Source organism: Dendropsophus ebraccatus, chromosome 6 (assembly GCF_027789765.1).
Source record: "Dendropsophus ebraccatus isolate aDenEbr1 chromosome 6, aDenEbr1.pat, whole genome shotgun sequence".
NCBI lineage: Eukaryota > Metazoa > Chordata > Amphibia > Anura > Hylidae > Dendropsophus > Dendropsophus ebraccatus.
The window spans coordinates 87,008,290-87,032,679 of NC_091459.1; the positions used below are offsets into that span (position 1 = coordinate 87,008,290).

General features: G+C 43.6%; 2 protein-coding genes across 2 annotated transcripts in view; one reads left to right on the plus strand and one right to left on the minus strand.

The window, feature by feature from the left end:
* Nucleotides 1-4,530: 4,530 nt before the first annotated feature.
* On the minus strand, nucleotides 4,531-24,370 carry PPP1R7 (protein phosphatase 1 regulatory subunit 7). The gene is made up of 10 exons (XM_069975322.1): nucleotides 23,804-24,370; nucleotides 20,232-20,330; nucleotides 17,460-17,515; nucleotides 16,356-16,421; nucleotides 15,506-15,636; nucleotides 13,670-13,832; nucleotides 12,148-12,264; nucleotides 8,646-8,750; nucleotides 8,192-8,278; nucleotides 4,531-5,218 (listed from the first exon to the last, which is right to left on the minus strand). The coding sequence occupies exons 1-10, from the start codon at nucleotides 23,838-23,840 to the stop codon at nucleotides 5,042-5,044; spliced, it is 1,038 nt and encodes a 345-aa protein (XP_069831423.1). The 5' UTR covers nucleotides 23,841-24,370; the 3' UTR covers nucleotides 4,531-5,041.
* PASK (PAS domain containing serine/threonine kinase) overlaps nucleotides 23,837-24,390 on the plus strand; it is a 38,651-nt gene continuing 38,097 nt past the window's right edge. Inside the window, exon 1 of the mRNA XM_069975319.1 lies at nucleotides 23,837-24,022. The gene's annotated coding sequence lies outside the window, so the exon portion shown is untranslated. The remainder of the gene's footprint in view (nucleotides 24,023-24,390) is intronic.

Here is a 24,390-nt window from a genome sequence, read left to right on the forward strand (position 1 = left end):
ATGAGCGAATTTACATTACAAATAAAGCAAAGCACTTTGTTTGCTCGGCAGTTGGCTTATACGCTTGGCTGCCTTTAATCTCTGTGCCACTCCACCCTGGGTGCCTGGAAAACCTGGATGCAGTCCTGGGAAATGTCTTCCAGGACCTTATTTGGTTTTTCAAAGCACTCGGGGTGGAGTTCTAAAGCAGCAGCTCAACTCTATTAACACCTTATCTGTAACTGACTTGCACCCATCAGTGATCACCTACCAAAAGCAGGGCGAGCCAGTGATGGGTGCGTACCAGGCAGTTGGCTCTGATGTGCACTGTATGCTGGGGTTATTTGAAAAAGTTTGAATCCGAAACTAGGAGCAGCACAGACAAGCGGAAAAGGTGTCCTTGAAAAACCACAAGGATCTGTATTTACCTACTTTCAGCAATGCAGTGAAAACCACCCATGTGATCTGATGTTTCTGTAAGGGAACCATTTACATCTGGGATGATTGCTGCTCAACCATTATAAAAAAAAAATTGTGCAGCTGGCTTTTGTAATGTTGCTGTCTGGCCATCTCACTATACAGAGGAAATGACAATGATCTCTATGGAATGCCTGCTGCGGAAAGTAAGTGGACCACTTAAGCCAATTTTTCATTGATTTGCAAAACGTAAATAAAACTGCAAATTTGGTGAAACATTCTCAGTGCTGATGTGTATATAATAACTGCATGCATTACCCATACAAAATAATTGTTTGGCTAAGGACATGACACTTTTTTAAAATTCTGTATTCCTGTAATATTTACATTGAGAACCACAGGCTCTACAGCACTGTAATCAGGTGCACTGGACCTTTTATCGTTCCATGCATATTATTCTTTCTAAAATACTGAGCATTTCATAACACTGTCATTACTAGATGCAGCCCAATTTTTTTTAAAAAATGTATAAATGATAAAACTGTGCAACCACAAAACTATACTTCCAGGTTGAGCAGTTGCACAGTACTACTGAATGCACTGCTTTCCTTACTTCTCCATCACAGTCCTACTAGGTTCCCTACCCACAGCTACTGCAGTAGCTATATTCATTCCATCTGCTCCTCTGCTTGTCATTGTTCAGCAAAAGGCAGCATGCTGTGAACAAACCTCTAAATGTCACCCTGGTCATCACTCAGGGGGCAGGAGTTTGGCTCAGACACCTTATCCAGCCAATCCTCCTGAGACAGTAGAGAATAATGAGTCCTCAATCGAGGGATTCGCTAGGAAGCTGCTGAGACATCACACTGAAAATAAAAGGACTACACAACATACTGTCAAGCAAAAGCATAGAGAAGCCAGTACAATTGTGACATCACCCCATGACACACAACTTGTTTATATAGTGTTCCTTTAGAACTCAAACTTTACGGATACCGGAATACCCTTTCAGGAGCTGTATAAAAACAAATGACCAGGTAGCAGGAAATTACAGGTTTAAAAAAAAGAAACATCCCAAATCTTCATGTCTGCTGGAAACGCCCTGCCCCAATGCAGTATGACCTGCTGCAGCTGATCACTGAAGCCAGTGAACATCACCATGGTACCTTTACCAAGTGCCAACAACCAAGAGTGATTGGAGGGGTGATTAATTATAGGTTAAGCATTATTTTTAAATTTTTTTTAAGTGGCTGGAAAACCCCTTTCCATTTAGCATGAGGATGGATTTACAGTAGACAGATTTTGTAGCAGAATTATCTGCAAATTTCTCATTCATCTAAATAGAACTTGCAGAAGAAATCAATGGGGGAAGTTTATTTATCAGGTTATACCTTCTCTTGGCAAAAAAAAAGTCACAAATGCTACTTTTTGGCAGCTGTGCATACCCCTTACCAAAATGGCCTCAGCTCATCTTTACTATAGTTTAACTTTTAACTGGCTTGAACTTTAACAGAAATCTTTGCTAGTTCAACACTACGGAATATCTACTGAGACTTCCAAGTGGATTCTGCTTGAAGTTCACCCATCCCATAGACCCCATAGACTCAATGATCTTTGCCGGCGATTTCTGCCATCTGCCCAAAGAATTATTGACATGTCAATTCTTTGGGCGGGATTGGCTAGCAAATATCATTGAGTTTATGGTATGGGCGGGACTTCAAGCAGAGCCCACGTGGCGGAATCTGCTTGGATCTCTGCGTATATTCCGTAGTGCGCACATACCCTTAAAGGGGTAGTGCGGCGGTAAAAAATTATTCACAGAATAACACACATTACAAAGTTATATAACTTTGTAATGTATGTTATGTGTGAGAATGGCCCCCTTCCCTGTGTCCCACCACCCCCACCCGTGTACCCAGAAGTGTACTGCATTACACATACCTGATCCGTGCAGACACGCGTCCGCCATCTTGTCATCATCCGGCCGGCCGAAGATGACGTTTGGCACAAGATGGCGGAGGCGTGTCGGCACGGATCAGGTATGTATAATGCACTACACTTCCGGGTACAAGGGTTGGGGGTGGTGGGACACGGGGAAGGGGGCCATTCACAGACATAACATACATTACAAAGTTGTATAACTTTGTAATGTGTGTTATTCTGTGAATAATTGTTTACCGCCGCACTACCCCTTTAAAGTAGACCTGTCAGCAGGAATGTGTGTTTAAATAAGCGCGGGACCGGGAGAAGAAGACCTGCAGCCCGGACAGGTAAAGTATGATGTTTGTGAAATCGTCTGTCGCCTGCCGTGCTCGCTATTCCACATAGCGATGCACGGGTGGCAACCGATTTAAGATTTGCACCTAAATGAACGATCAGCCAATGACACGAACATTGGCCAATCGTTCTCTCTATTCCACGGAGAGATAATCGGCGAATTGGGCTGATTTGGCCGATTATCGCTCCGTGTAAAAGGCCCCTAAGCCAGTACAGAGGTGGTGATAGAGAACATGGGCTTGACTTACCTGGGCTCCTGCTGTGCTGGGTAACATCTCCCGGACTTTATAGCCTCACTTACTGACAAGAAAAAAAAAAAAAGCTATATCTTGGCACTGAAAAGACTGGGGGAAAAAATGATGTCCAGCATTGTAATGAGAAGCTGTATCTAGCTTTAGGCTTATTTACTCCCATTTTTTTGCTCACAGGTCTGCTTTTAATAAATCTGTCAAATCCAATAGCAGCTGGCATGTACTAAAGAGTGGTGCTCAACATGACAGAGCCTTTCAGACTAGAAACTGGTAAAGTAAAGGAGTGAATAATCTTTCTACAAAATACAATGACAATAACAGACTGTGATTGTTGCTATCTCTTCCTGACCTTGCTTGCAATACACCTTCAAGAACTGACAGCCAAACTAATTTTGGCATATTTGTATGCATATTATATGTGCACAGGGATAGCTGAGCTAACACCACCCCCACTCCCCCATGTGAAGGCTATTTAAGTGGATTGTGTGTATAGTGTGAACTGAACCTAAAAAAAGCGTTGATATGACCCAGAAACACGTTGTTCGAGTTTGTGCACATTTAATGAATGATGTTTGGTCACATTTGATTAACGTTCATTGATGTTAACTTCACCCAGTACTGCAATACAATAGAGTGGTTTCTCCCATGGCAAGTTTACTGCAAAGTTGTTTGACACCAGCAGACAGCAGTACTGAGCCTCTCATTCTAACCTGGCAGAGGATAATTATACTACCTACACAACATATTCCAGAGAAAGGCCTTCATAGCCAATTACTTTCTTGCACAACTGTTTTCGGTTAGTGTACTGTACCGAGGCTATACCTGTGTGATGTGCATCTGTTAAGAATGCTACACCATAGAGCACCACTGTTTCTGTTGTCTATTTTCTGAGCTATAGGCCACCATAGCCTTTGCTCCATTCATTCTATTGGGCCACATGCTTATTATCTTTTGAAATTTCCACCAAGCTGTCAGGTAGTTCCTACAATGCCTCATGTCCCAAACCAGCTTCCCTACTGCTAGCCCTTGTGGATCTTTATGAAAAGATCTTGCTATAAGCAGCCAATGCCATTGAGACTGCAGCTCTCACCCCTATTTCACCTGTAGAGATGAGTGCAACTTGAGCATGCTTGAGTCTGATTGTTCAGCATTTGTATACCGGTAGCTGAAGATGTTGGATGCAGCCCTAGGGAGGTCTGGGAAAACATGAATACAGCCGTATCCTAGTTATACATGTGATAAAGTATATAGTTTTGTTTTTTTCGTTTATGGGTTATTATGTAGAGGATTGTTTTGCTGATCCCCAGGTAATTTGCCCCCCTTTAAATTTTCTATAGTATGTGTAACCTCCCTCTTACAAATAGGGAGAAAAAGGGGCATTGGCACCTTTGCTGCTCTTGAAACAGGTAAGCCAGTGGGACCAAAAAATATGATGGCTACCTGAAAAGGCAACTGTCTTTTTTAAATAACGTTATTAATTCCACCCTCTGCAAACAGTTAAATTTTTTGCATGAGAGTCATTGAGACCGGATACAGATAAAAGCCCAATATGTCTGACCCTAAACAAGGTACTGTGTGTGTAGAAAAAAAGAGACAGTGCCTAAGCTGCAGATATAAAACAAACTCTTGTTAACAAAACTATAACAAACATTCCAAGAGAGATGCAGCTATGAGTAATATTACAGGATCCATTAGTGCAGTGACATGGGAGGTGATGGAATGACTACAACTGAAACAGAAGCCACATGAAGTTACATGTAATGGCCATATGCTGAGGTTAAAAAACAAACAACAACCTTTATTAACCAGAGGACTACCGTCCAGAAATAAATACTGTATTGTGGCGCCAACCGTGGATGGCATCGTTTCAATTCATTCTTTTGCGATGTGTCTTGGGAAGACAGTCCAGTGACAAGCAGAGTCTATGGAATGATCTATTAGCATTCAGTTGATATGAGAAAATCATGCAAGTGCAGGGAACATAAGAATGCGATGATAGCGGTCAAATGACAATGCAGTGGGATATTACACAAAAAGAAATCTATCTTATGAAAGAGGTTGCTGTTGTACTGTGCTGCTACAGTAGGAGGGAAAAGGGCATAATGCCATTGATCAACTCAGAATCTGACAAACGTTGCATCAATCTGACGGACAGAAGGCAAAGCCAGCATGATTTTGCGCCTGTATTGGTTATCTTTCTGTAGAGGGTTCCTTTCCAGATACACTGTCTGCAAACCTTTGGCACCACTCAGCTCTTCCAAGTCGGCCCAGTTCTCCACTAAATTGTCATTCATCTGTGATAAAGACACATACATATATGAAGCTCTTCTAGCTGGATCAGACATTTAAGAACATTATATTGCAAATGTATAACTTTGAGCTAATGCAACAATGCAAACTTTGTATTGTGGCACTAAATATTGACATGTAGGATTATTACTTATATTAATCTGACAGTTTTTTCCCAACCGCCTTGACAGCACCAATGGAGAGAGGGACTCCACTGCTACGTGCAGGAAACCTAGAGGAAAAAAAAAAAAGTACCCTCCCCCAGTCTGTCTGTAGGCGGCAGCACTGTCCCTTGCACTGTTTCACTCACTTAGGTGTAATACAATACTCAAAAAACAGCAAGGTAACGTGTGAAGATACTATGCGCCTGGGCAACTTTATCTTTTCCTTACAATCTGGGTTTAGTAATGGTAATAATTATGTAGATGTCATGAATAATAATAGTTAAACCAAGAACCATTAGGGTGGTATTACACAGGCCGATGGGGGCCCGATAATACCTGTAAACGAGCAGCGATCTGCTAGATCGTTGCTCGTTTACTGGGCCTATTACACGGCCCAATAATCGTTTAACAAGGGTTGCAAGGACATTGTAGTTGGGCTGCAAGGACATCGGTAACAAACATTACCTATCCACATTCCAGGGCTGCTCCTGCGGTCTTTTTCTCCATAGTTACCGCGCGCTCTAGCTTCAGAGTGGCCTGTCAGCTGACAGCCCGCTCAGCCAATCACAGGCCGGGACCGGCGTGGCCTGTGATTGGCTGGGCGGCCTGTCAGCTGACAGGCCACTCTGAAGCTAGAGCGAGCAGGACCCGGGGAGAAGCGGACCGCAGGAGCAGCCCTGGAACGTGGATAGGTAATGTATATCGTCAGTCACCGACCGCGCAACGCTATTACACGCAGCGGTGCGCGGTCGGCGCCCAACGAAAATAGGTCAGAAGCTATATCAACGATCAGCCGATGATCGTTGTATTTATTACATGGAGCGATAATCGGCCGAATCGGGCCGATTATCGTTCCGTGTAATAGTACCCTTAGGGAATGTAATGGGTAAGGGAAGATTACCCCCACAGTATGAATACTTGACTTGTGCCCAGTGTACTGGCAGGGTGATTGCACTCCTTTTTTATGTTCAAGAAGGAGATTCTGAATTTGCTAAAGGACAGAGGACACAGTCCTAATCAGGCTGACCCTTCCTCAGACGCTGGTGGTCCAGATCAAATCAGAGGGTTAGCAACTCTGGTTCAAGTGAGAATTCATACATTCCTGAGAATTATGGGACAGGAAAACCTATGTTTCCAGTACAAGAGACAGATCACTTCATTAAAGAGAATGTACCATTTATTTACGCTAGAAAAAAGACGTCTTAGGGGCGATCTGATCACAATGTACAAATATATGAATGGACAGTACAGAGATCTTTGTAGTGGTCTTTTTACTCCTAGGTCTGTAACCATGACAAGGGGGCATCCTCTACGTCTAGAGGAAAGAAGATTTTATCAGCATTGACGCGGGTTCTTTACTGTACGAGCGGTAATACTGTGGAACTCTCTGCCACATGATGTTGTCATGGCCGATTCATTAAATAAGTTCAAGGGAGGCCTGGATGCTTTTCTTGAACAATATAATATTATAAGTTATGGGCATTAGATTTCCGATGATACGTTGATCCAGGGATTGTTCTGGTTGCCATTGCAGTCGGGGGGGGGGGAGTTTTCTCCCTGTGGTGGGGTGGTTGTCGTCTGCCTTGTGGGGGGTTTTGCCTTCCCTGGATCAACACAGTAGGGTTTCCCTAGGTTGAACCTTATGGACTCTTGTCTTCTTTCAACCTTATTTACTATGTTACTATGTTACCATCAGGTACCCTCTCTTTAAAATTACACATGAATTGAACGGCGCAGGCACAGGGAAGCCGGTGCCGCGGTCCCTCTTTTAAACCGCGTCCTGTTTCCTGCGTACTGTGCCGTTCTATTCATGGTTACCGGGCTGGTTTGAAGCACTGGAGGCAGGCCGCCCCGCCCCCAGTGGGAGGAAACCCCAGCCCCTCCATGACGCAGCTCCGTTCGATTCGTGTAATTTTAAGGAGAGTACCTGATGGTACATTCTCTTTCAGGCGGTTTGCTCTGTTGGAAATTTAAAAGGAGCAGAAAGAACCAAAATCTATTTAAATGTGTATTGTTTGAGGGGCTGGACATCAGGAAATGTGATTTTATTCTATACATAAGAATATTATAGGTTGAAAAAGAACAGTAAAAAATTACATAAAAATTATGCCCAAAATACCCCTTACAGAAAATGTGTCATCAGAAAATGACTTACTGTTTAATAAATGTTTTTAAGTTAAATTTTTTTAAAGATATTTTCGTGAATTTTTTTCAAATTTTCCATTTTTCTTTCTGTAGTATAAAATAATCCTGACATCTTGCAGTTTTCATTCTCACCACTGGGGCTAAAACTAGGTTGAGACTTCCTGTTCTGTCTGTGGTGATAATGTGACATGTGACACCAATAAATAGAGGAGATAATAGCAGCTCTCTGTGGAATAACCTCTTCAAAAGGTCACAGAGGACACTCAGTGATGTTATACATTCATCTCAAAGAGACAGTCTGTCTATTGTCGTGTATGTCCATGAGTTTTGCTGTACAGCATGTCACTAAATGCTGTTAAGAACAATCCAGACAATACGGCAGCCCCCATAATGTATAAAAAGGGAAATTAAAAAGTTACAGTCAAAAAATAGAAACAGATTAGAAAAAAGCAACAATTTTTAGTATCTGACTCCATAAAAGAAAATTTAGGTGACACATTCCTTTTAAATGGACCCAACAGTCTACTAGTGACTATGTTTTAGATTTTTATTGGCACGGAGTGGCACCACCTAGTCTAATAATATTGATTGGTTGAGCCCCTATCCTCTTTTTTTGTTATACCCTAAAAGTAGTGGTACACAATAAAGGATACATCACAAAGACCTTACCCAGAATTCCTGGAGCTCTGTCAGATGTCTGATATTTTGAATTTTCTTTATTCTATTAGAAGCAACATCCAAAGTCGTGAGTTTAGTCTAAAAGACAGAATGAGAAACAAAGACATTACTCTTGTCAGTAATTGTTTTCTCTCACACCCATGTCACCATCTAAGAGGGTATAAGCAGGGCACAGCTTTCATGAGCTCTTAAATCATTGAATAAAATATTGACCATGGCATCTAAATGGTTAACCTTGCTGATGTTATCGGCCATTACAGATGGATGACAACTACATCATTTCTGAGCCCATCCCATACTTTCCATGTCACATACTGAAACCCATGTACATCAAATGTGAGGAAGGGATTAGTCTTTTATACATTTGCTTTATAGTGGAATATGGAAGCAGTCATGATCACTGTTTTATCTAGCAGTCCCTAAAAATCATCCTCTTGCCACTCACATTGTTCTCCAGACCCTCCAGGACTTGGATGCCGTTGTCACTCAGATACAACTCACGCAGGTTCACAAGACTTTGGAGACCTTCTATCTTTAAGAGGCGATTACTCTGGGGAGGAGAGAATTTATACTGTTAATGTATCCTAATGGGACAAAACATTTACTAAATAGAAGTTAGTTACAGTAAAGGATAGTATTGTTGTGTATCAGAAATCAGCACAACAGACCTCCTTGCTAATGGACCACCTTGCCTGTCAATCACCCTGCAGAGCGCGCTGACAGGACAGAGAGCTGTGACTAGTCACAGCCCAGATAACTAGTTCACAGCTCTCCCCCTGCCTCACGCGCAGGATTAAAAAGTATTTTACCGGACGTGAAGGCTATAGAGCCCCCGACACCCTAGGAGACCTGGCTGTGAGGTGCGTCCTGCTGTTCTGGGAGCCAAGTCAGCACCAGCTTCGGGAACTGGAAGGCATTTTCCACTAAGTTTTGCTGATGATGGTTTGCACATTCAGCCAATTAGTGACTGCAGCGAGTCACTGACTTACTGAGCAGCCAAGTCCATCAGAGTGGCGATCTAGCCATGGAGCGGCAAGTTAATATCGTTTGTTATGTTTCCCTGCCGTTTGAAGAAAAAAAAAAATTGCTGTGGCTGGGCTTCTCCTTTACTATACAGAACTTGTCTTACATGAGAGTGACTATGGAAGACATCCACTAGTGTCCTGGAGATTTAAAACCTAATGGGCACATCATATACTGAACATAGTCAGGTTTCTCCCTAATGAATACAAATGCTGGGAATAAAGGGTATTCTGGACTCAACAAATATGCTGTATATTAAAAATGTTTAATACTTTGTATTGTACAGCACATATACCAATAGAAATCTGTCCTGGCTATGTGATGGATGCAATTGTTACAGGATGTCTATCAGAGTTGTGGCTTCAAGATGAACATCTGAGTGATCATTGCATGGCCAGGAGGATGTGAGCTCTAACTGAATGAATCTGTGCAGAAACTCTGTAGCTTTGGATCATACAAACAATTTCATTAGTTGCAGAAGCCAAAATAATCCTGAAAAGGGCTTGGCTATTTTTTTTTAATAAAGCCCATAGATCTGAATGGTGTGGCAGTGCACATGTTCAATGTTGCTCCATAGTACAGGTGAAGGGGGGGACGGGGGACTCTGATCCATTATTATTGTTGTTTATTTTTAAAGCCCCCTTGATTCCAGAGCGCTATACCAAATGATATAAAGTGGAGCCTGAGCCCTGTACATCAATCATGGCAGAAGCAGGGAGGAAGCAGGCGTGCATGCTGCAGCTTTATGGCACTCAGCATCAGGACAAACAGAGGTGTGGTTAGTATTATCCCCCATGGACCTTTCTGCTGGTGTGCGCATAACCACAAAGCATGTACAAGAAATCAACACACAATGACAAAGAAGCACAGTGTGTGGTTGTGAATGGAAATAAAAAAGACTTTTAGAAATAATTATTTCATATTTTTTATGGTGCCAAATTATTATAGTGTCCTACGTTTACAACTATTCATATGCTAAGCTGCACTACCCGTAGAGAGACACACAAAGTGGTTGTCTGGCATTAACTATTTTTTTCCCAATAAGTCAGAAAAAACTGCTCAGTAGATAACCAGCTAGTAACAGGAGCAGAGCTAACTGTGATGCTGAGGTGAGGGTAGTGCCCACTCCTGGGAATTACTGATCTTACAGTTCACCAGTTCACTTGCTGCATAGTAGGATGAGTAGTATACCAGGACAGATGATGTTGCTTTGTGGTGTAAGTTCATTACTGCTGGGACATAATTTGTTATTTCCAGAAGAATGAATTCTAGTGTATATTCTGCTCTCTGCTGCACACAGAGCCCTGCACTGGCTAAGTTTTAGCTACATTGATGATTGACTTTTTGCCTATACATTTATTGTATGATGTGTTTATATCAGACTACAAGTACAAATAAATTAACAAATTCAATGCCTTTACATTAACATGAGACCTAGCACCATCCTGCCCACTCTCTTACTAGCCAGAGATATACTAAGTAATAAAGTAGCATCAGGGCTTTCACAGTATTGTTCCAATGTAGGAAAGGACAGCAGTGTACAGTCCTGTGGGCCCAGTCACACCCTTTGCAACAGAGATTATTATGCTTTTGGGAATGGGACCTCTCATACCAGTGCTTCTCAATTCCATTCTTCATGGCCCCCAAACAGGTCATGCTTTGAGGATATCCCATACAAACACCACCTGTGCTAATACCTGATTCACTGACTATAATTATATCACCTGTGAAATACTAAGGAGATCCTCAAAACTTGACCATAAAAACATGAGGGTAATCCAGACTATAGAATGCAAACTCATATCTTTACTCGAATTTGGAGGAGCCATCAATATTACATTGGTGAAGGTCGGACTCCTGACACCACCAGAATGGACCTGAGATGCAGTACCAGACACAGCCACTAAAAAGATACATGGAGTTGTGCCTGGTAAACACTATAAGGGTACAAACACACACACCGTATACGCAGCATATTTACTGCTGCGATACGCAGCAAATACGCAGCAGATTAGATCTAAATAACTGAACACAGCATCAAATCTGCACCATCAAATCTGCTGCGTATCTGTTGCGTATACGCTGTGTGTGTTTGTACCCTAATAGCGACAGAACTCACCAGAGCACTACTGGCTCACTGGAGTCAAAGCCCCACCAGTCTAATATTAATGGCCTATTCCAAGGCTAGGCCATCAATATTAAAGGGGTATTCCACTCAGGTAAAATACATGTTCAATCATCCCCCCTCCTGGAGACTAACAATTTTTACCATACTCGTTATCTTGTTAATCTCCTTCCCCCAGTTCTCAGCCTGCTGCTTTGTGCTGAAAACACAGAAATCTGTGTGTGAGCTGTTCACTCCATCTCACTCTGAACCCCCTCCTCCACCCTCCCTTCCGAGACAGCTCATGTAAACAGTGTCCTTGTCTGTCTCTGCACTTTGTAATGCTAGAAGGGTTAATTTGAGGTCATGTTACTGGTGACCTCAGTGTGACTTCTGCAGAAAACAGCAAGCTCAGAACTGGGGGAAGGAGACAGAAAAGGTAATAACAAGTATGGAAGGAACTGTTAGTTTCTAAGAGGAATACCCCTTTAAAGTCCTGGAAAGCTGATTTAAGTGTAACTACCACACTGTGCGGGTGGCTGGATATACATTCATATTAACAGCAAGCCCACAGAATGTTCACTTTAGCAGTGGGCTATGGACTTGTGTGCTTTCCCTGGATGTAACTTGGGATCGCAGTCTCAGATTTGAGAGCCAGTATGATCTTAAGTAAAGAGGTACTGTCATTAATGACATCTAAAGTTATCTCTACAAAGAGCTGTATTTTCATTTTCATTCACAGCTACACACTTTGTCCTTTACTTGGCTGCCCCCATGTGCTGACAGTAGACATTTGCACTATTAGGACTGTAGAGGTTACCTGCACACTCAGTACTGTCAGGTTTGTCAGGGTATCCATGTTCTGCAGCTTGGTGATCTTGTTTTTTCCAAGGAACAAACTGTCCAGATCCCGTAACATATCTAGATTCTCTATCTCCTGCAGTGACAGAGCATAATTAAGATCGTATGATGCTATTTTTATAAATCACTCTAATTCTCATGAGAAACAAAGTAATTTTTTCCTTTCTTAAATACAGCAACATGGTATAAATTCAAAAGGCTTAAATGTTATCATTATACCCCAGGGAACAATATGACATCTATTGTATCTCTTAGGAAAGCTTGTTCAGTGTCCTGCTATGGTGCCAACCAATAAAGAAATGGCTGTCGTCTATTTTTCATATATTAGCAGCAATCATTTTGTTGGAGAATGTACAGCAAAACATGCAGAGAAACTGGGGACGGGAAAAGACCACTGTGTATCCTACATATGGATTGCTATTACTGGGTCCATTGAAAGAAGAGGACTGTTGCTTGAAAAACTGGCAGTGGCAGGGGAGCAGGCCAGGTACGTATAGCGCATTATGTTCCCTGCAGCCAGGCCACATATAAAGTGAATGTACCACTAGGAATTACAAAATAAAATTTCTGTACAGCCTGATTGGACCCGCTGTGTATTATTTTTTTAAATCTTCTCTTTATTGACATTTTGCATAGAAGCATACAATAAAAGATTCTGCAAATAACACAGAGACAGCATACTGCATATACTGTATATATGTGTGGTAAACCTAACATGCAATACCTAAGTGTTATGCTGGAGTACAAGACTAGTACAAAACTATATTCCCTACACAAAACCATAACCACCTGTGAATCAGGCAAGGCTGACCAAAACATACACACTTTCGAGTGTAAGTTGGTGACCCTCCCATGAGTAAAGTAGACTCTGGGAAGGAATTTGTATTGGATGAGCATATTACGTGCACTAACTACAGTAGATAAAAAGTACTCAATCACAGTCATCCGCTGTTACGTCATGCACCCATTTATTCTGGGCCATATCAAAGGGGCTCTGAAGTACTACTGTAAATACTAGTCAGTGGTTTGTCTATGTCCTCAATGTGCAGCAAACGATCGAGACAGGAAGAAGAATAGTGTAATAGAGGAAGAAAACTCAGCCTGCACTACTCAACGCAAATGTGAATGCCAGAAGAGCTGCATTGTAAGACGATTCAATTCGCCATGTAGATTCTAATGGTGCCTTCAGTTTCTCTGACTAGTTCCTGAGATCTCCATTATGTAAGTATGCAAATGTGCTGGTTTGATGCACTGGGTCTGCCCAGCACATTAGTGGCACGGACAGACTTGATTCTGAAGGAGGGGCTATCAGTGCACTAGGGGCACTGGGTCTGCCTCCAGTTCACCAAACTAGCACATTTGCATACTTACATAATGGAAATGTCCTCGGGAACCAGGACGGCAGTCCTATGCTATATATTCAGCATATTATTTAGGGCAATTGCTGTAACATTAGAGTATACCCAATAGATAGCACTTACCCGAATACGGTTTGAACCTAGTTCCAACAAGCGGAGCTGTGTTAGAGAGCTGAGGTTTTCAATGCGGCTTATTTTGTTGTTCACCAGATAAAGACGCTTAAGCTGAGTCAAGGAGTCCAGGCCTTCAATACGCTTTAGAAGGTTAAATGACAGATCCAGGATTCTACAAACACAGGATTGTACCACAGTGTTAGTTTCTGTGATGTTGAATGTCGGGACTACAAATAAAAGAGTCTATGTAAAGAGTGCCAAAAAGAAAAAGAAAATTAGAGGGTGTGCTAAATACCAATGGGATGGATGGTTTTTCTTGAGGTCAAGATGACAGACCTGTGGGCAGGTGTAATGCCGTATTAGAGTGCGTTCACCCGTACCAAGTACACACACAGCGGATTTAACGCTACAAGTTTTGCATACTCCATACTGCTATGGCCTATGGCTCTGCATTCTTGCAGCGGATTTTCATTGAAGGATGAAGCCCACTCTAACCCCTTAAGTCAATTAGCTGATTTTGCCCACAGGAATTGTCCCTTTTAATGGATATTTTTCCTTAGTCACACTATTCTCTAAATACTCTTACACAATAAAACCTTATAACGTTGGTAGCTTGTGAAATCCCGGCCTTGGCTAGTCTAGCATTGATGACCGGGCATCAAGTTGCTCACATCACCGATTTTCCCATCTAATAAGGTTTCACAGTGAAACCGATTCACAGAAAAGATAATATTGTGCTGTTCTCCAGATCGCATGACTATTCTGCATCCAGGGAAGCCCTAATTGTAAAAAGACAATGGTTCTAATTAAGTGGCTATTCAGTGTATCATTGTTCCTTATCAGTGTTCTCCTTTGGTAATAAGAGAGCACCCTTTCAACTTCATTTTTTCTCTTAATATACTACATGACCTACATGTTTATGTTTTTGCTGTTTTTCTCATTAGTTTACATCTTAATTAGTTAAGTATATCAATCTTTTGCATAGTTCATCCTTTCACACTTACATGGGGACACACTAGACTTTGCACATGGACATACTATTATATTGTCAATGTCGATAGTTTACGGTAGTATAGGAGTAAGATGGCACTCTGTAGAGAGGTGGTGCTCATGGTAGGAATGAGTCCAAGTAAGTAGTAAAAGAGTATTGTGGGATACTCTTTGATAGTTTACGGTAGACATAAACTTTTTAAGAGATGAAAACTTTTGGAAATTTACAAAATATTATTCCCATAACTCTCATGGATACTAGTGGTAGAAACATAACCATTTATTTCATGCGGGATGCAGGGCAAACTGTGCGCAAGGGGAACATGCTAACACAACACCCAGTTGCAGGCATTTAGGGCAACACAATGGGGGAGATTTATTAAACTGGTGTAAAGTAGAACTGGCTCAGTTGCCCCTAGCAACCAATCAGATTTCACTTTCCATTCCTCACAGATTCTTTAAAAAATGAAAGGTGTAATCTGATTGGTTGCTAGGGGCAACTAAGACAATTCTACTTTACACCAGTTTGATAAATCTCGCCCTATATTTCCTAAAATACTCCTACTTGCAGAATCCCATAGTACATTGGCAATGGCATATACAGCGAGGCTGCTTAGAGAATATCTTACATTTAAGTAGATATATTATTTACAGGAATGTTTGTCCCATCTAACAACTAGTGGCAGGTATTCCCAAAAAACAAAAATACTAATTTATAATACATTTACTTGACTGCCACCTAGCAACAATGCAAAAATTTCCGATTGTCAACTGTATCATATGCTGCCCCCCAATAACGGCAGACCTGAAAGATCTAGTCTTGCTTTAAGAGCTACCCTGTCTAAGTAGACTCACTGGAGTTGACTCAGGTTCTCCAGGTTCTGGATTATACGAATCTGATTGTCATACAGGTCCAACTCATTCAATGTCACCAAGTGCTCCAAGTTCTCAATCACCTTTATGAGGTTTTGACGCAGGCACAGGGTCTACAGGGGTAGATTCAATGAGAGAGGGCAAGTTAGAGGGGAAGCAGTGATGGACAGGAGCAACAAGCAGATAAGGAGACAATTCAAGGGAACAGAAGGGGGGGAGGGAATTGAATAGAAGTCTTCTATAACCAATATAAAATTGCATGGTATTACACAACAGGTTTCATTCACTGGGACTAATAGGCCTATTACACAGGTCGTTAGAGGAGCAAATGAGCGCTCTCAGCGCTCGTTTGCTCCTCGTTCCCCACTCGCTGCCGCCGCTATTCAGCGCGGCTGCAGCGAACGGGTGAGTGCGGGAGGGGGCGGCGGGGAGCTGCGGGGGGGGGGGGGGGCTGCCCGGGTGATCGCTGATCGTCCGGGCAGCCCATAGGATATAGCAGCGTCTGCTGCCGACGCTCCTATTCAATGGAGCGACGGCAGCAGATCGCTGCTATATTAGTCGCTTGTTTTTCAACATGTTGAAAAACAAGCGACTGCAACGATCAGCCGACATGAACGATGTCGGCTGATCGTTGCACTCTATTCCACGTGACGATTATCGTCCGTAGCGGCCGATATCGGCCGAATACGAACGTTAATCGTTCCGTGGAATAGGGCCTTAAGACCTGCGACACTAAATGAAGAGACAAAAGGGCACAGAAATCAGTGAACAGGTGTAAGAGAGTACACAATACCATATACATTGCCTATAAATGTAATAGAATCCAGCCTACCTGAACCTTCTTGAGCACCTCAAATCCCTGAATGCCTCCTATTCGCATGTGGTTTAAGTCAACTTCCTAGGGTAAAATTACAGCACAATGTGAATTACAATCTGTTATTGTAAATGAATAAAAAGCATGGCACAGAAATACAGGGTAAAGGGACTTTTTCATCTTTAAGACACCCACTAAACTTAAAGTTACTCTGTACCCACAATCTGACCCCCCCAAACCACTTGTACCTTCGGATAGCTGCTTTTAATCCAAGATCTGTCCTGGGGTCCGTTTGGCAGGTGATGCAGTTATTGTTATAAAAAAAACAACTTCTAAACTTGCAGCCCGTGCCTCACGGAAGTGGCCTAGACTGCATATGCATTAGGCTGGCACAACCTCTCTGTCCCCCCTCATCATTAGGAATGCTCCAGGCAGATTGTCTCCTATTCCCCACCTGTGGCAGCCCGGCACACAGGCTGGATCGTTAAGAAACCTGTGCAAATGTTCAGCATGGAGAAAATGTTCCAGTGGCATACCTAATGATGAAGAGAGTGGGGAGGAGGGACGGAGGGGTGGTGCAAAGTTAGGGCACAGATACTCTAAGCCACGCCCGTAGGGCACGGGGCTGTAGGATTAAAAGTTGTTTTTTAAGACAATAACTGCATCCCCTGCCAAACGGACCGCAGGACAGATCTTGGATTAAAAGCAGCTATCTGAAGGTACAATGTTTGGGGGGGGTCAGATTGTGGGTACAGAGTCGCATTAAGTTATCAGTATACAGAGTAAACAATGCAGATTCAGAATCTGCAATTTTTTTCTTTCTATGGTCTTGCAATTCTTTGCTATAAGCCACAAATGAAGGAGTCTAGGTGATAGATAATAGACCACACCAGCAAATAATAGGGGAAGCATTCCAATTTCGGTCTGTGAATGGACAAAATCCAAAGTAGCGATTTCAGAAAGATTGCTGATTCTTGGACAAATGCACATTGAATCTGTGTATGGGATTTCATTTTTAGCAAATCGGCCCCTGGGATCTAAAACATGGAAGGTCTGAATTCCCTTGCGTCATCCTAAGACAACCTAAAAAACATACTGAAGGACAAGACAATTCTTCATTACCTCGGCCTCGGGATCCAGTATAATTGTCTCCAGGTCCACTGGGGTCTCTGAGTCATCTGGTGAAATAAATGTAGAGTGGTAATGGATTACATCCCCCATAATACTATTCAGTATATCCACATCATTTCGGCACTAGTACAGTGGTGCAGCTTAACTGCGTACATCTGATTGTGAATTACTGCAGTTATTGGCTGTGCACTGAGGAACAAAGGGTTTAACGTTTGATCTACAAGGCAAACAAGTCAGTAGGCCTCTATGCATTTAGATGGTCAACCAAATCTGCCAAAGTCAGAGGATCTGGCTGACTTTTGTCTAAAGTGGGGATAGAGAACCTTGGCTCTCCAGCTGTTGCAAAACTACAACTCCCATCATGCATAGACAGCCAAAGCTAAGCTGTCCAGGGATGATGGGAGTACATGTGAATGTACCCCAAGTCTCCGCAAATGTACCCAGCGACAAGCTATATACACAATAACTTTGAAAGATTGAACAGTATTGCTAAAACACTGGAGGACATTCAGAGAAATTACCATAATGGAAAAACAGTGATGTCAGATTTGGCTGCCCTGCACTAGAGGCAGACGGAACGAGACTGGCGGTCATGGACAGCAGCAGTATTTTGCTTTCTACCTGTTCTATGAATGGCTGACTGTGCTTAGCACCAGGTTCTTCTGCTGCGATTAACAGCTAGGACTGACTTCTTGGAGCACATGCACAATACTTTCCTTTATTTACTAGAAACTGGGCGATGCCAACCAATGTGACTTGTTACAGCCAATCAAGAGACCTAGAATGATGCCACTAGCTGGCAGCACTGCACCAGCAGCACAAGAAGCCTTCCAGAACAATTAAGATTTAATACTAAGATTTACAACTCTAATGCAGAATGAGAAGCATAATCTCCAGCACTCAGCTAACAGATCCCGCAGATAAGCACAGGAGCCTCCAAGATCTGCCATACAAGCTCCTGTTATCTCTATAGTGCTACATTACATCTTGGTAATGGAAATCAATGCATAGATATTGGTTTTCATGACTACAGAGTAGCTCTAGCTAATACAGGCCCTCACCGTTGAGAGATTCCATCCTGTAGTGTAGTTGTATACACAGTAAACCCCAATAAGGTATACTAAAGGCCATTGACTAAAGTTTTGTTATAAAACCACAGAAAAGTCTGATACAAGAAGGTCAAGCTATGTTGGTCCTTAAAGTGGTACTCCAACATGAGGTATAAAAAAAATAAACATTCTGCAGGAGCATGTAGCATTGCTTACCTGTCTGACCCAGTTCTGAAACTACAAAAAATCCAGTTGTTTTGGAGGTCTTAGTTGTGTATTTTGTGTTTGTACTTCCTGGTTGAGCAGCTGTTAAGTACTGCAAGTTCCAGAATGCATTGCTTTCCCTCCACCCTGCCTACTTCCCTCCCAAAGCCGTTGCAGAACATATAGGCTGTGTTTACACATTGCAGTTTCATTGCGTTACTAAATTATTTAATTGCAGAACTTTATCATTTGCAGTACTGCATTATTTTATTGTGGTTCTGACCAAACAGCACGCTGTATTCTCTACCGGTAACACCACACAGCACACTGTATTCTCTACCTGTAACACCACACAGCACACTGTATTCTCTACCTATAACACCACACAGCACGCTGTATTCTCTACCTGTAACACCACACAGCACACTGTATTCTCTACCGGTAACACCACACAGCACGCTGTATTCTCTACCGGTAACACCACACAGCACGCTATATTCTCTACCTATAACACCACACAGCACACTGTATTCTCTACCTATAACACCACACAGCACACTGTATTCTCTACCTGTAACACCACACAGCACTGTATTCTCTGCCTGTAACACTACACAGTGCGCTGTATTTTCTAACTGTAACACAGTGAAGTTGCAACACCTGCTTCTGTGTAGAATGGAGGTGTTGGTGGATCATTCAGGTGGGTGGGAGACAAGATCCAGCCAAGCCTTCTATGATATCTCGCTCTGCCCCCTGTCACGTCTGCCTGACAGGGGGCATCTGTCAATGCTCAGCAAAAAAACTCAATGTGACGCTGACACAGTAACACATTACATAGAGACAGCTATAAACCTTTTAATGGAAAATAATTTTCCCTTGCAAATAATATGGCTCATCAGTGATATGCCTACAGCAGGCTGTGCAAGCAGGACCATAATCGTACCAGCAAATCGGGTTGAGACAGGAGACTGAAAGCCAACTTTCCGGAGGTCAAGAAGATCCTTTAAAGGTGTATTTTAATTTTAGGCTGGGGCTATGCAGTAATTCTGCTGCCCTGTGTGGACAATGCTGAATCACACTTCTGTAAGGATCTCCATCTGCATGTGTCACACAGTAGTTTGAAGTAAAGTATCAGTAAGCACTAGCAGCATTTGTATGCCAGTGTTGATATGTAGCACAATGCCAGCTGCATCCATATACAAGGACTAAGTGGGTATCCAGCAGATCTGAAGTCTCACAACCTGTCATTGCTTTAATGCTGCCTGATTTAGGAGTCATCAGGGTGGTCTCCGGTGGCTTCTTCCTGCCACACAAGCTCAATTGATAGATCTTTCCCTGTTTCAATATAGAAAGGGATCAAGGTTGGCAGGACAGAGTGAAGCCACTGGGAACCTAATATCTCATAGATCAGACAACATGAAAGCTATTACAGGTTTTAACGTACTCTCACATATGTGACATGTGATTCACAGAAAAGTGGAGGACTCTGGAGTTAATATGTAGATGGTACCTGTAGGTTGTTCGCCATTTTGCACTTCACCATCTGGAACTTCCCGCTTCTCCTTAATGTCATCATCGGTAGACTCCTCAGACTCTGCCCGCTTATCAACTGATAAAGTAAAATGTTATCTGTTAACACTGTTCCACCGAAATGTCTGTGTATGTGACCACTCAGATATGACTATAAAGTGACCTGTGTATGAAACCGTATCTACTAACACATTACACAATTTTCCATCACGTTCAAAGTTTTGTGCAAACAATGCCACCTATTATTCTTTCTCTCTATGTCGTCCTTACTGCAGCAAAGATTTTCTATCATGTCTGGACAGTCATACTAATAGACTTTTGTGGGTTTCTTAAATGGATGTCTTATTTATTAGGACACAGACGAGAACCCTAATTAGTCAACAAGGGTCTCGCTCTGAAGCGCCCAGCAAAACCATGTAGCATAAGAGTGCCATGTAATAAAACCTTTGCCCTACTTATATCTAATGGGGAGGAGTTCTGGACACATGATCAGCTGTTACGGTCTTTGGTATCTGCAATGGCGCCCACATTGTGCTGACGCTGCTGCAGTAACATATCACAGAGCACCCACTAATGCTGTTCTGTACACCATCCCTGCTCTGGCTAAGTGACAGAAAGTCTCCATGAGATCAATATGCTGTAACAATGTATAAGGACAAAAGCCGTCATGAATGGACAGGCCCCTATAGAGTGAATAGATATTGCAACAGAAGAAGTGGTGGCAAGTCCACCAATACCATAGATCAGAGATGACACAGAAATCAATGTGTCATGACTGCATATTACCAAGGGGCCCAGAGCAACACTGATCCCCCTGACCCAGCTTCCCTGGCACTGTACAATACATCAATGGCATACAAACTGTTTACTGACTGCACCATACAGATGCATGCTCCAAGAGTCATAAAAGAAACAGATTGCTGAACTCAGGGAGACCAGCCAAACGACAACACTGCCGGCTGCTAGTGGCTGCTGTCGTTTGGCTGGTCTCCCTAAGTTCAGCAATCTGTTTCTTTTATGGCTCTACTAGGCATTGCTCCCACCTAGCCAGAATCCTGCTCCACACTGATGAGGGGCAACACCCCGAAACAGCTGTATGTGGATGGTTACCTAGCCTTGGTTTATCCCTTGTCATTACAATGACTTATAGGGCCACTTAATATGGTGGTTTTGGTGGTTTCCTAACAGGAGCTGCCCCTTGGCTGGGTCCTTCCCGGAGGGATATCTGGCTAGTCCTGTGTTTTGAGACTCTTCAATGAGGCTCCACGGGCTCCTCTTTTGCATATTCATGCTCCAAGAGTGTCAGTCCAATGTTACTCTCATGGCTGATCTCCAGACTAGCAGCAGAGGGGCACAGCTCCACCATGGGTGGTCACGTTGCCAGAGCAACTATATGATACCATGCTGGTTTGATGAACAGATCTTACTCTGAGGTCGCCCTGACAACCTAACTCCGCAGTGCCAGGTTATGTCTCTCCATGCCTGATCTGAAGGCTGAGGTGGGGTGAGGGTGATGTACTGATGGGTAGCCATGCACTTTTAACAGCTTTCAGTTTACCTGATCTCCCATATACACGTTAAAGGGAACCTGTCACCCCCCGCGCCGGAACCTGTCACCCCCCGCGATGAGTCCAACGCTCATAGAGAATGACGGAGCGCTGGACTCTCCTGTCATTCTCTATGGGTGTTGGACTCATCTCTCAGCGCGCGCGCCGGGCTGCAGCGGCTGAGATCTCCGTCACCCGACCACCTCCAGAAGCGGGACCCGGCGGGATTAGGTAAGTATATGGGGCTCTAACGGGAGGTCGGGAGCCTGTCACCCCGGCACGGGGGGTGACAGGTTCCCTTTAATGTTTGGTGTGGGGACAGAAGTAAGTTGCTGCCAGGCTCCTCTAGCCATGGCTTATCTCTCTAAGAACAATAGGATCAGGCTGCTGAAATCTAACATGCCTGACCCTTCTCTCCCAACATTATGGGGGAGATTTATTAAAGGATGTAAAATTTAGACTGGTGCAAACTGCCCACAGCAACCAATCACAGTTCCTCTTTCCTTTCAGCACTGCCTAAAGCTGAGCTGTGATTGGTTGCTGTGGGTAGTTTGCACCAGTCTAAATTTTACACCGTTTGATAAATCTTCCCCTATATGTCAAGAAAAAGTTGGGAGGCCACAACCCTGTTTCCCCGAAAATAAGACAATTTTTGCTCCCAAAGATGTGCTGTGTCTTATTTTCAGGGGATGTCTTATTGTCCCATAAAAAAGAATTCACACTTATTGTTTAAGAAGAAAAAATTTACATTATATACTGTATAGTAGTTGTCATCACAAACCAGCACAACCAGACAACCCACCACCTCCCTCCACCCCCTCCCTTTAGCTACATGGAGGCGGTAGGGGTCTTACTTTTGAGAGATGCCTTATTTTACGATATCCTGTAAATCCTCCACTAGGCCTTATTTTCTGGGAAACAGGGTATGCACTTTAGACAGCAGCAGGTTCTACAGAAGTTGGCAGGTTTGGCTGACTTTTGTCTAGGTGTATGTACACCATTAGGGAATGTGCGCACTACGGAATCCGCGCGGATTTCGCAGCTCGCTCATGGCCGCGCGCATTTCCATCCGTGCCATAGACTTAATTCTTTGGTCGGGCGGATTCAGTCGTCTGTCTGAACAACGCACAGGTTCAATCTCTGGAGGGAAGGCGGAATCTGCCTGACCATAGAATGAAGCTGCAGGTGATCTGCACGGATTCCGTAGTGTGTCCATACCCATGGGCTGGGTTCACATATATCAGCTCCATCAGGATCAATTCTTTCAGCAAAAACCGACACCAGCATCAGATGTCATCAGGCTTCTCAGCATTTCTACTATAGAAGTTTTATAGTCAGATAGGAAAACCCTGATGGATACACTCTCCTATGGGGCATGTGGGACAGCATCTCCACTGACATGCCAGGGGACAACAACTGGGGCGGTTCTGGCATTCATTATACTGCCATGGATGCCTGGGTGGCTGCCATACATATAGGATCATCAGCTGACCCAGATGAAAGAAGTGCTGATGGTGACATATATGCTTGTGGGTCCCATCCATATTGTATGACATCTGCCCTGTGTGCCAGGAGCAGTGCAGGATGGGAGCAGTAATACTCACCCCCCCCCTCCTCCCACACCAGATATGCAGCAGCAGCACACAGAATGGCTCTCAGTGAAGTCCTCATTTAAAGGAACAGTACAGCTAAGATAGAAGGGATAGGAGAGGCTCTGCAGCTTCTCACAGCTGTCACCTCAGGGGGGCGGAGATCACGTGTCAGCAATGCCACAGCAGCCCCTCTCCAGACTGCAATGGCTGATAACAGAGAACAATAGCTGCAATGTGACTGCACTGTACACAGGTACAGCCATCACCGATTCCTCACTATATCATCCCTGCCGCAGCCTGACAGGCCATGCTGGAACTTGTAGTCCCACAGTGCGGTAGCCCCCCCTACGCATTTCCACCTTAAACAGAGCCCGTCTTAGACACGTATACTGCCATTTATCAACCAGCCCTACCTTCCATGTCTTGTACCTCTCCTCCGCCACTCGCCATTGTACGCTTGTTCCTCTAGTTCCCGGAAGCGTCCAACTCCACCAATCAGCAGCCGCAGTCACTCTAGCACGTGACGAACGACAAGGGATTCCCAGAGCGCATGCGCTGTTACACTGACTTCTGGGAAATGTAGTGCTCAGTGTACTATTTATTTGACAGCAATTGTTGCTGGATCCAAGAAGGTGCCGGCTATAGCGTTATTTTCTACATGTTATCTTAGTGTGGTTCAATCTGGGGTTTCTAATGGGGGTGGGGGGATTATGATCGGCTGATCAGGGAAGTTGCTGCATCAAGGACATTGCCAAAGGAGACGTACCCAGGCAATGTCCTAACTCGCAACAGTATCCCTATCCACAGGACAGAGGGTGATGATCTGACGGGACCTCCAGCGATCCCCAGCCTGGCGCAGGGCTGTCCCATGGCTGAGCGGGCGCGGAGTATGGGCGAGGTGAGCACTTCATTCTAGTGTCTCCAAGTATCGCCAGGCTCCGCGCTCTGCAGGTGCCCCCCCTCCTTCCCGCCCGCCCGCAGCTGACAGGGTGACAGGGTG

What these genes read in the sequence shown, in the direction of transcription:
- PPP1R7 (XM_069975322.1), bottom strand. Translation starts at nt 23,840, where the DNA reads ATGGCGAGTGGCGGAGGAGAGGTACAAGACATGGAAG. An exon ending in TACTGGATCCCGAGGCCGAG is followed by an intron (nt 16,422 to 17,459) that starts GTAATGAAGAAT and finishes ATTTTACCCTAG; the next exon opens with GAAGTTGACTTAAACCACAT. An exon ending in TAGGTTCAAACCGTATTCGG is followed by an intron (nt 12,265 to 13,669) that starts GTAAGTGCTATC and finishes CTGTCACTGCAG; the next exon opens with GAGATAGAGAATCTAGATAT.